Source organism: Coregonus lavaretus, assembly GCF_964263955.1.
Source record: "Coregonus lavaretus genome assembly, chromosome: 14".
NCBI classification, from domain to species: Eukaryota; Metazoa; Chordata; class Actinopteri; order Salmoniformes; family Salmonidae; genus Coregonus; species Coregonus lavaretus.
In genome coordinates, this window is record NC_140001.1 from 32163820 (window position 1) to 32174937 (window position 11118).

The 11118-nt window shown below is 42.9% G+C and overlaps 1 protein-coding gene across 1 annotated transcript; it reads right to left on the minus strand.

The window, feature by feature from the left end:
- Window positions 1-6307: 6307 nt before the first annotated feature.
- LOC311141659 (proliferating cell nuclear antigen) lies at window positions 6308-10626 on the minus strand. Its single transcript, XM_084177064.1, has 7 exons — window positions 10539-10626; window positions 9082-9310; window positions 8111-8208; window positions 7824-7891; window positions 7515-7709; window positions 7112-7235; window positions 6308-7004 (listed from the first exon to the last, which is right to left on the minus strand). The coding sequence occupies exons 2-7, from the start codon at window positions 9300-9302 to the stop codon at window positions 6928-6930; spliced, it is 783 nt and encodes a 260-aa protein (XP_084033190.1). The 5' UTR covers window positions 9303-9310; window positions 10539-10626; the 3' UTR covers window positions 6308-6927.
- Window positions 10627-11118: the final 492 nt, after the last annotated feature.

Here is an 11118-nt window from a genome sequence, read left to right on the forward strand (position 1 = left end):
TAGCACTGCGATGCAGTGCCTTAGACCACTGCGCCACTCAGACATTTTGTCTGTCATAGTTGACGTGTACCTATGATGAAAATTACAGGCCTCTCTCATCTTTTTAAGTGGGAGAACTTGCACAATTGGTGGCTGACTAAATACTTTTTTCCCCCACTGTATATTGTCATTAATAATTACATTTGACAGGCTAATAAGGCTGGTGGAACTGTTCATAGATGGTTCTAGGAAAAAACCTCCAAAGATAAAAGGGTTCTCAGTAGAACCCTTCATAGATGGTTCTAGGAAGAACCGTTAGATAATAAAACCGAAGAACCCTGTATGGTTCTACTTAGCATCTTTTTTTCTAAGAGTGGAGGCGCTGCTCCCTCTACACCCATCTATACCCAGAGTAAGACCAAAGTAACCTGCACTCCTCTCTCTCTCTGTAACGCAGCTCTCACAGCGTTAACTCATTTCCCTCCGAGAAGAGGGCGTCTCGCCCTGTCTCCTTATCTCACCCTGTCTCTGGCCCAAATCCCACATCTCTAAAAAGCAATTTACAGACTAGACAGAGAGAGCATGAGAGCAAGAGAGAGCGAGAGAGAGAGAGAGAGCGAGAGAGAGAGAGAGAGAGAGAGAGCGAGAGAGAGAGGAATGGACTAGAGAGATAAGTGTGTTAGAGTAATGAGCAGAAAAGCTGAGTAGGCAGAAAGGGCACTCCAGGCCAGAGTGAAAAGCATACTGAATATGTAGAGGAGAGAAATCATTGCCTGACCACTCATACTGAATTTACACTGAACAAAAATATAAACGCAACATGTAAATTGTTGGTCCCATGTTTCATGAGCTGAAATAAAAGATCCCAGAAATGTTCCATATGCACAAAAAGCTAATTTCTCTCAAATTTTGTGCACAAATTTGTTTACATCCCTGTTAGTGACCATTTCTCCTTTGCCAAGATAATCCATCCACCTGACAGGTGTGGCATATCAAGAAGCTGATTAAACAGTATGATCATTATCCATGTGCACCATGTGCTGGGGACAATAAAAGGCCACTCTAAAATGTGCAGTTTTGTCACACAACACAATGCCACAGATGTCTCAAGTTTTGAGGGAGTGTGCAATTGGCATGCTGACTGCAGGAATGTCCACCAGAGCTGTTGCTAGATAATTTAATGTTCATTTCTCTACCATAAACCGCCTTCGGTACGTCCAACCGGCCTCGCAACCACAGACCACGTGTATGGCGTTGTGTGGGTGAGCGGTTTACTGGTGTCAACGTTGTAAACAGAGTGCCCCATGGTGGCAGTGGGGTTATGCTATGATAGGCAGGCATAAGCTACGGACAACGAACACAATTGCATTTCATCGATGGCAATTTGAATGCACAGAGATATCGTGAAAAGATCCTGAGGCCCATTGTCGTGCCATTCATCTGCCACCATCACCTCATGTTTTAGCATGATAATGCACGGCCCCATGTCGCAAGGATCTATTTCAATTGACTGATTTCCTTAAATGAACTGTAACTCAGTAAAGTCTTTGAAATTGTTGCATGTTGCGTTCATATTTTGGTTCAGTATAATTCCACTGCTCTATCTATCGCTACATACGTTCAGTCTGAGACTGCCATCGTAGAAGTCGTTTCTGCTGACGTCAAAGTGAGGGGCAAGAAAAATCATACTTCATATAGGCTACCTGGTGAATCTTTATAATGAGTTGCCTGGCTCAAGAGATGTGAAGGTGTGATAGGTTACTAAGGATTGTGCAGCAATAATTAAAATAGAAAGGTTGCTACTGTACTTTTTAAATGATTAGAATGCATGGGCATAAATAATCAGCAATAACCATTTAATAAACATGGCTGGAAGAAGAGAGAAGCAAGGGAGAAGGAGAGAAAGAGAGAGACAAAGGATGGAGGAGAGAGAACGAAAGAAATGCAGGGGCTAACCAGAGAAGAGACAGACCTGTCACCAGTGGAAGAGACTGATAAAGACGTGTGTCCAGTTAAGCTGTGATAGCTGCCTCAATATTTAATTAACCACTCACATCAAGATAAAGATTAATTACTTCATTAAATTAAAGTATTCAGGAGAAGAAGTCTCTACCTAGTCCCGTGTAGCTCAGTTGGTAGAGCATGGCGCTTGCAACGCCAGGGTTGTAGGTTCGATTCCCACGGGGGACCAGTATGAAAAAATGTATGCACTCACTAACTGTAAGTTGCACTGGATAAGAGCGTCTGCTAAATGACTAAAATGTAAAATGTAGGTTTCCTCCTGGAGGAGGGGGAAGGATGGAAGCATTGCCTGGCGTGAGCAACCTATGAAAGGCAGTCATTATTTTACCTCCAGTGGAAGTTGGTCGCTTTCACTGAATCCCAGTGATGCGTAAACTTGTCACAAAACACTGCACTGTGAAATGTGGAAATAAAGGTTTTATGAGGGAGCATAAGGAGAGTATTAGAGATTTAGAGAGCATTTTCTGGAACAAAAACAATTCTCCCCTGGTTGCTGTGGATACTAACTCAGTGCAGCTCAGCCCTCTCAGCACATGAGTTTTGTGAGAGCCTGTGGTAGCTGGGAATGGGATATAGAAATGCTATCTACAGTGAGAATGTAATCCAGTCCTCCACTTGTTGCTTCTGGGTTGTTTGAAAACAGTGATGTGCCAAGGTTGAGGGTACAGTGGAGGAAGGGGAGTGGTGTAACTGGAGCCAGATGTACCAATGGGATTAAGGCTTTAGTTTAGTAAACCCAGACTGACTGAGCTGTGTTGGCCGGCCCCATAGAGATAGAATTTCCAGAGGACATACAGTACATAGCCTATTTACTTATAGCCTGAGTGCCAGTCTGTTTGTGCCATCATGCAAAACATTGTTTGGTTTGACAATGACAGCAATAGTTGTCAAGGGCACAAACAGATCTGGGGAACTTTTTACTGCAGTCAAAATCTAATATTTTTTCCAGTCAAAAACCAATTAGCTTTATCACATCTATGGCAGCACAAAATAATGTATTGTTGCTGCATGTGTACAATGAGAAAGGCACATGATTCTGAGGAATGATGTTGTAAAGCTCTAGGTAGTAACCACAAATCTGTGATCAGATTACTTTAGCCCAATCCTAACCTTAATTTGAAGAACCACCTGATCCGATATAGTCAGTGAGAATGTATGCCTTCACCTGTGATGTTTCATTGGTACTAGCATTAAAACATGCACCATTAGTCTAAATAAACTGGTAAATTGTTCAGGATAAAGTTTCCATTACAAAAAACATGTTTTGCTCAAAATGTATGTTTTTTTATTTTTTTTATCCAGTTTTCAGAGATGCAGATTAAGCCCAATCCTGTTATAATTATGTTCAAATGATTCCTCATTGCAAGTGCTTCTTAGTCCTAAACAAATTGTTATCTGTGTCCAGGAATCCAGCCCCCAAATGAAACAGCGCAGTCAGTTCAGATAGTTGAAATGGTCCACCCACACAGACAGTGTGGTGAAGAAGGCGCAACAGAGCCTCTTCAACCTCAGGAGGCTGAAGAAATTTGGCTTGGCACCTAAAACCCTCACAAACTTTTACAGATGCACAATTGAGAGCATCCTGTCGGGCTGTATCTCCGGTGCGGTCTGCCCAACGCATTACCGGGGGCAAACTACCTGCCCTCCAGGACACCTACAGCACCCGATGTCACAGGAAGGCCAAAAAGATCATCAAGGACATCAACCACCCGAGCCACTGCCTGTTCACCCCGCCATCATCCAGAAGGCGAGGTCAGTACAGGTGCATCAAAGCTGGGACAGAGAATGAAAAACAGCTTCTACAGTGCCTTGCAAAAGTATTCATCCCCCTTGATGATTTTTCCTATTTTGTTGCATTACAACCTGTAATTTAAATTGATTTTTATTTGGATTTCATGTAACGGACATACACAAAATAGTCCAAATTGGTGAAGTGAAATGAAAAAAATAACTTGTTTCAAATAATTCTAAAAAATAAATAATGGAAAAGTGATGTGGCAAGCTTATAGAGACATACCCCAAGAGTCTTGCAGCTGTAATTGCTGCAAAAGGTGGCTCTACAATGTATGGACTTTTGGGGGGTGAATAGTTATGCACGCTCAAGTTTTTTTTTGGTCTTGTTTCTTGTTTGTTTCACAATAAAAAATATTTTGCATCTTCAAAGTGGTAGGCATGTTGTGTAAATCAAATGATACAACCCCCCCCAAAATCAATTTTAATGCCAAAATAGGAAAAATGCCAGGGGGGGATACTTTCGCAAGCCACTATCTCAAGGCCATCAGACTGTTAAATAGCCATCACTAGCACATTAGAGGCTGCTGCCTATAGACAGACTAGAAATCACTGGCCACATTAATAGGACACTAGTCACTTTAATGTTTACATATCCTGCATTATTCATCTCATATGTACAGTATCTCACAAAAGTGAGTATACCCCTCACATTTTTGTAAATATGAGTATATCTTTTCATGTGACAACACTGAAGAAATGACACTTTGCTACAATGTAAAGTAGTGAGTGTACATCTTGTATAACAGTGTACATTTGCTGTCCCCTCAAAATAACTCAACACACAGCCATTAATGTCTAAACCGCTGGCAACAAAAGTGAGTACACCCCTAAGTGAAAATGTCCAAATTGGGCCCAATTAGGAATTTTCCCTCCCTGGTGTCATGTGACTCATTAGTGTTACAAGGTCTCAGGTGTGAATGGGGAGAAGGTGTGTTAAATTTGGTGTCATCGCTCTCACACTCCCTCATACTGGTCACTAGAAGTTCAACATGGCACCTCATGGCAAAGAACTCTGAGGATCTGAAAAAAAGAATTGTTGCTCTACATAAAGATGGCCTGGGCTATAAGAAGATTGCCAAGACCCTGAAACTGAGCTGCAGCACGGTGGCCAAGACCATACAGCGGTTTAACAGGACAGGTTCCACTCAGAACAGGCCTCGCCATGGTCGACCAAAGAAGTTGAGTGCACGTGCTCAGCGTCATATCCAGAGGTTGTCTTTGGGAAATAGACGTATGAGTGCTGCCAGCATTGCTGCAGAGGTTGAAGGGGTGGGGGGTCAGCCTGTCAGTGCTCAGACCATACGCCGCACACTGCAACAAATTGGTCTGCATGGCTGTCGTCCCAGAAGGAAGCCTCTTCTAAAGATGATACACAAGAAAGCCCGAAAAACAGTTTGCTGAAGACAATCAGACTAAGGACATGGATTACTGGAACCATGTCCTGTGGTCTGATGAGACCAAGATAAACTTATTTGGTTCAGATGGTGCGAAGCGTGTGTGGCGGCAACCAGGTGAGGAGTACAAAGACAAGTGTGTCTTGCCTACAGTCAAGCATGGTGGTGGGAGTGTCATGGTCTGGGGCTGCATGAGCGCTGCCGGCACTGGGGAGCTACAGTTCATTGAAGGAACCATGAATGCCAACATGTACTGTGACTTACTGAAGCAGAGCATGATCCCCTCCCTTCGGCGACTGGGCCGCAGGGCAGTATTCCAACATGATAACGACCCCAAATACACCTCCAAGACGACCACTGCCTTGCTAAAGAAGCTGAGGGTAAAGGTGATGGACTGGCCAAGCATGTCTCCAGACCTAAACCCTATTGAGCATCTGTGGGGCATCCTCAAACAGAAGGTGGAGGAGTGCAAGGTCTCTAACATCCACCAGCTCCGTGATGTCATCATGGAGGAGTGGAAGAGGACTCCAGTGGCAACCTGTGAAGCTCTGGTGAACTCCATGCCCATGAGGGTTAAGGCAGTGCTGGAAAATGGTGGCCACACAATAGACACTTTGGGCCCAATTAGGACATTTTCACTTAGGGGTGTACTCACTTTTGTTGCCAGCGGTTTAGACATTAATGGCTGTGTTTTATTTTGAGGGGACAGCAAATTTACAGTTATACAAGCTGTACACTCACTACTTTACATTGTAGCAAAGTGTAATTTCTTCAGTGTTGCCACATGAAAAGATATACTCATATTTACAAAAATGTGAGGGGTGTACTCACTTGTGAGATACTGTATTCTATACTATTCTACTGTATCTTAGTCCATGCCGCTCTGTCATTGCTCGTCCATATATGTATATATTCTTAATCCCATTCCTTACTTAGATGTGTGTATTGGGTATATGTTGTGAAATTGTTAGATATTACTGCACTGTCGGAGCTAGAAGCACAAGAATTTCACTACACCCGCAATAACATCTGTAAAACACATGTACTTGACAAATAACATTTGATTTGATCATGGGCACCACCTTGTGGTTGCAAATAAAATGTGAATAATAAGTAAATCAGAATCAAATTATTTATTGGGAAATTGAGTTCATGAATACAACATTGGGGTGGTTAACATGACCACAAAATATATTTACAGACATATCTACAAATCAAAATGCGCATTTGTTTTCCAAACAGATGAGAGGGAGAGTGAGAAAGGGAAAGAGGGATTGTGGAGAAATCTTGATCTTCCTCAGAGGGCTGGATAGGTCACAGGTTAACAACTGAACAGTACACTCCTGAGCTAGAATAAGAACCCTGGTCACAGAAAAGACAGGGGGATCCTTTAGTAGAACCCTTTTACCATTGTCCAGCCAGTATCAATCTCAATTCAGACTGCATTAATCAAACTGCTGATATCAATGAATGTATCCAAATACATCAACTTGTATTTAGACCCATATTACCATAACCCCCCTCATGGACGCTGGAAGAGCTAGACAATCTATCAACCAGCAGAAATGTAGAATACAGATAAAACCAAAACCAACAGCGATGCCATGATACAGAGGTAATCAACAGTCAGCCATGACATCCCTTACTTTTCCTCACAACAGGAAGTTCCTCCTCCCCATCCACAGGAAGTAGGAACCAACCCCCTCTGTTCTTCCATTGGACTTTGGACCAGGGAGGTTTAGGAAGCCTCCTCATCAATTTTGGGTGCCAGGTAGTACTTAACGTGGCCCATGTCAGCTATCTTGTACTCCACCACTGTCAAAGATCAGATTAGTAAAATTTGATTAGTCAGACATCAGGAAACAAAACCGCACAGTACTAGGATGTGTGTTTATTGGGCTCGTTAGGGGCAGGGTACCTACCGAGGGGGATGTCTGCAGACATGCTGAGGATGACGGTTTTGGAGAGGGGTGTGGCTTTGGTGAAGAAGTTTAGGTAGTTAAGTGCGAAGATCAACTGGACTGGTTCGTTCATCTCAACAGTCACCTGAGAGTAAGGAAGGAGGGGGAGATAAGAGATTGAATTCAAACGCAAATCCTCCAGTGAGCCCAAACAAAACTAGTGAATCTTTGCTGTCCAAGAGAACCATCTTAACGGAACTGGTGATGGAGCAATTCAAACAGAATTGTCAGTCCATCAAGTGCAGTTTCTCCTGCCCCATCCCTCCCACGTTTCACTCTGGGAGATTGGTCCCAAATAATATAGTGCATTATATAGGTAATGGGTTCTCATTTGGGACACAGACCACCCTCCACCCATACTTACAGCTTCCTCCTCCTTGTCCACATTGCTGGTCTGGGACAACTTGACGTTGCCGGTGCCCAGCTCTCCCGTGGCAGAAAACTTAACTCCATCCTTGGCGCAAGAGATCATGACGGCGTCACCAATCTGAGAAAGGTCACGGCAGATACGGGCAAACTCCCCTGATGGCATCTTCACCACACAGCTGTACTCCTGCTCCTGGGGGGGGAATCATGGGAGAATGTGGCTACTGGGGTGGTGTGATCCGGTGACAAATGCTACTGCCACTACGACTATTATTACTTAATGGAATGTTGGGAGAAGAACACTTACTGGGATTCCCAACTGTTCTACATCAAGATCCATCAGCTTCATCTCATAGTCGGACACCTTTTCCTGGTCTGAGCGAGAGAGACAGATTAACACTCATCTCTAATTAAACATCTAAATACATTATCAAGCATACATAAATGATAGCATTGGATTATCATGGTTCCTGACCGTTCAAGTTTTACTACTACTGGTATGAACCTCTGAACATATCAATTCTAGCTCGAAATGAAATATCCCTACACTAAGAGTAGAGCTATTGATATGGATTGATGGATAAAGGTACTCACTGAGTGTCTCAAAGACAAGGGCGAGTGTGTCTGCGTTGTCCTCTGCTCTGAGAGTGATGATGTCCTCATTCCCAGCACACTTCAGGATCTTTGACATACTAGGAGGAATTGGGTGGTAGGCCAGTCAGTATCTGGCATACTGTTACAGGAACAAGTTTTAAAACACTATTCCTTATTTTGAGTGATCAGTATAAAAAGTTGTCACCATTATCAGGTCTGTCCCGAAAGATGATATGCCATCATTTCACTCAAAAAACACCATATATTCTTAAATTTCTGACGCCCTGTAAAGTAGATTCGATGTTATTTGTGTGGAAGGCCATTTCAATAAATGGTGTATTTGAATAATTTATCTCCGCTTTTTCATTGGCTATGTAGTTTTGTCATTCAAATGTAGGTCATTATGCCACTGCATGAAGCACCATTGTCGAAGTCAAGATCTACTACAAGTTGGATACATTACACAGATGCATTATGAGAACGTATAATGTATTTTTATATGGTTGGTAAGCGTGATCATTTGATCCATTTAGCAAGTAGACAATTTCAGCACAATAGTGACTGACGTCAGCTGACCTTCGCGAGTTCGAGAAATTCCCGCCAACCATCACCCAGAGAAGGCAGTGGATTTGGCGCTCAAATTACGTCACACGTAATTTTCAAAAGGCGGCTTTGCACCATACATATTGTAGTATAACGACAAAATGCCGATTTACCCGTAACAAAAATGTAACGTCTAAAATGTCCTCCTTACAGTAAAAAGTTGTATGACAGCAGAGTACAACTTCAAGACGCCAACTCAAGAAGCCAGACTAACTAACGCTAGTTACCTTGCTAACTGGCTGTAAATTCAGCCAATTAGACAAAATCATAAAATATCACAAACTATATTCCTTCTAAACTAACGCCAAGTTATTGTTCTCTGGCTAAACTTCACAACTATGCTGTCATATTCAATTAGTTCTGTTTACCTGCTAAGATTGACTCCCATGGCGAGATTGCGGTCGCAGCGGTAAGAGTCGAACCCGTCGCTGCGGAGGGTGAGCTGGACTAGGGAGACGTGGGACGAATCCATACTCTGGAGGGAGATACCCGACGAGCTCACGTCCCAACAGGCCTCCGTGATCAGGTCCTTCAGAGCCTCCAAAACTTTCTTCAGGATGGATCCCTGTACCAAGCGAGCCTCAAACATGGTGGATTCTGTGTTTGGTTCAAGTAGAAATAAGAAAACCTTTACTGAGACGTTTTCCCGTCAACTTTAGTGTTGCAGTCTAAAGTTACTTGGTTACAAAGGAGTCCTTTTCTCGCTTCACAAAGTGCGACACAAGCTGTCTCTTCTCTTTCTGGAGGGAAACTGGTTTGTGCGGCTCATTGGCGCGCGCTAAAATTGTTGTTTTAATGCGTTTGCGTCATTTCCCTTGAAACATGTGTTCATCCGGCTCCTCCCACTGAAGAAACTAAGGTACGCTATTCTCCATCTTGATCTAATTGAGCCAAAATGGTATGTGTTACAACCGCCTCCCCAAATGCAAGGAAGTGATCAAAATAATCAAGTTCGATGCAGACCCGGTGCCAGAACGAATCAGTTGGACGGGCATTTGATTTCCATAGGCGGGCCCGTTTTTTCACGGGACCTCCTATGTGTGCACACGCTTGCACGCATTTTTTAAACGGGTGTAATACAGATAGAACAATGAGACAGATATTTCACTGGATGTTAAAATGTGAAGCATCCGATCGGCGTTTCCACTCACTACCAAATGTGGTAGTGAGAGGAAGCCCACTGGCGGGCAGAGGGAGAAGATGGAACGAGATGGATTTTGGCCGACACACTGCACATTTTGTCATCGATTAAACATTTGATCTCAATACAGTTTTCTGTTCCCAGAACTAGAATCTGTTATGAACATAGTGGACTAAGATTTGCAGACTTTACCCTTTGCAAAAGTTGTAAAACATCGCGCTGTTTAGGAGTGCAAAGGCGAGTTGAGTTATGGCACACGCGCACTTCAGAGTAGGCGTTCCCTAACGGAAATATGCAGATGTATACTAGAACGCGCCAATAGAATATCGCTAGCGCTTGCTTGGCTCTGCCCACCTCCTTGCTTCTTCTGCCCACTTTGACTCATTTGTTCCCATTGGAAACGACAACCTGTGGTATATCTTGGTTTAGATATAAAAAATATTTGGTGCAATAGTAAAGACCATCGACCATTTTCTGTGTTTGCAGACATTGCCGCACGAGGGCGATGCGCGCAAATTGGTGGCAGAACATGAGCGTTAGCATTCTAGCTAACAACAGCTGCATCCAAAATATTGATTTAACAAAGATCACAACCAAATATAATCTTAGCGACTGTTCAAGCAAGAATCAAAACATCATTGTAAGCGTATGAGAACACAAAACAGTTGTTTTGTGTAGGCTTACCCTGGCGTGACTTTTTGATAACCGTGTAAATCTCTCGGACAACGGGATGTGAGCAAATTGCTTCCTCTCAATATATTCGGCTCTATTTACCCTGATTCAAATAATGCTCATTTGCATCAAAGTAGACATTATGCAAGACTACAAATGCTTGCAAGCTCCTGCATGTCATCTGTCGCTGGCACCTTTGATAAAAGGTCAATTTAAAGAAATGTAGCTAATTTTTCAATTTCTACATTAAACTAACATTAGATAGTTAATCCAAAGATTCTCAACCTTTGCCTCGATTTGGCTGTCTCGTCCATATCATGGCATTTGTAGTTCTTTATGATAGCCCCATTAGCAGCTAATTAGCATTTCATTTGTTGGGGGTAAATGCAGGTGAATATATTGATAAAAGTCACCTTGTCCGAGAGAGATTTACACGGTTATCAAAACGTCATGTCAGGGTAAGCCTACACAAAAATGTGAGGTGTATGTGGTAAATTAAGGCAATCATGAGAGAAAAGAGAAACCCACGCTGCGTGCGTTTCTCTTTTATCTCATGTTATTCAATTGTTACCATGCACCTGCAACATGGAAG

Bases quoted from the DNA above. Each gene is read 5' to 3' on its own strand.
- LOC311141659 (XM_084177064.1), bottom strand. From the start codon at position 9,302: ATGTTTGAGGCTCGCTTGGTACAGGGATCCATCCTGAAGAAAGTTTTG. The intron at 7,236-7,514 runs GTAAGTATGGGT...CCTTACTCTCAG, and splicing joins TGGACAAGGAGGAGGAAGCT to GTGACTGTTGAGATGAACGA. The intron at 7,005-7,111 runs GTAGGTACCCTG...GATCTTTGACAG, and splicing joins GTCTGCAGACATCCCCCTCG to TGGTGGAGTACAAGATAGCT.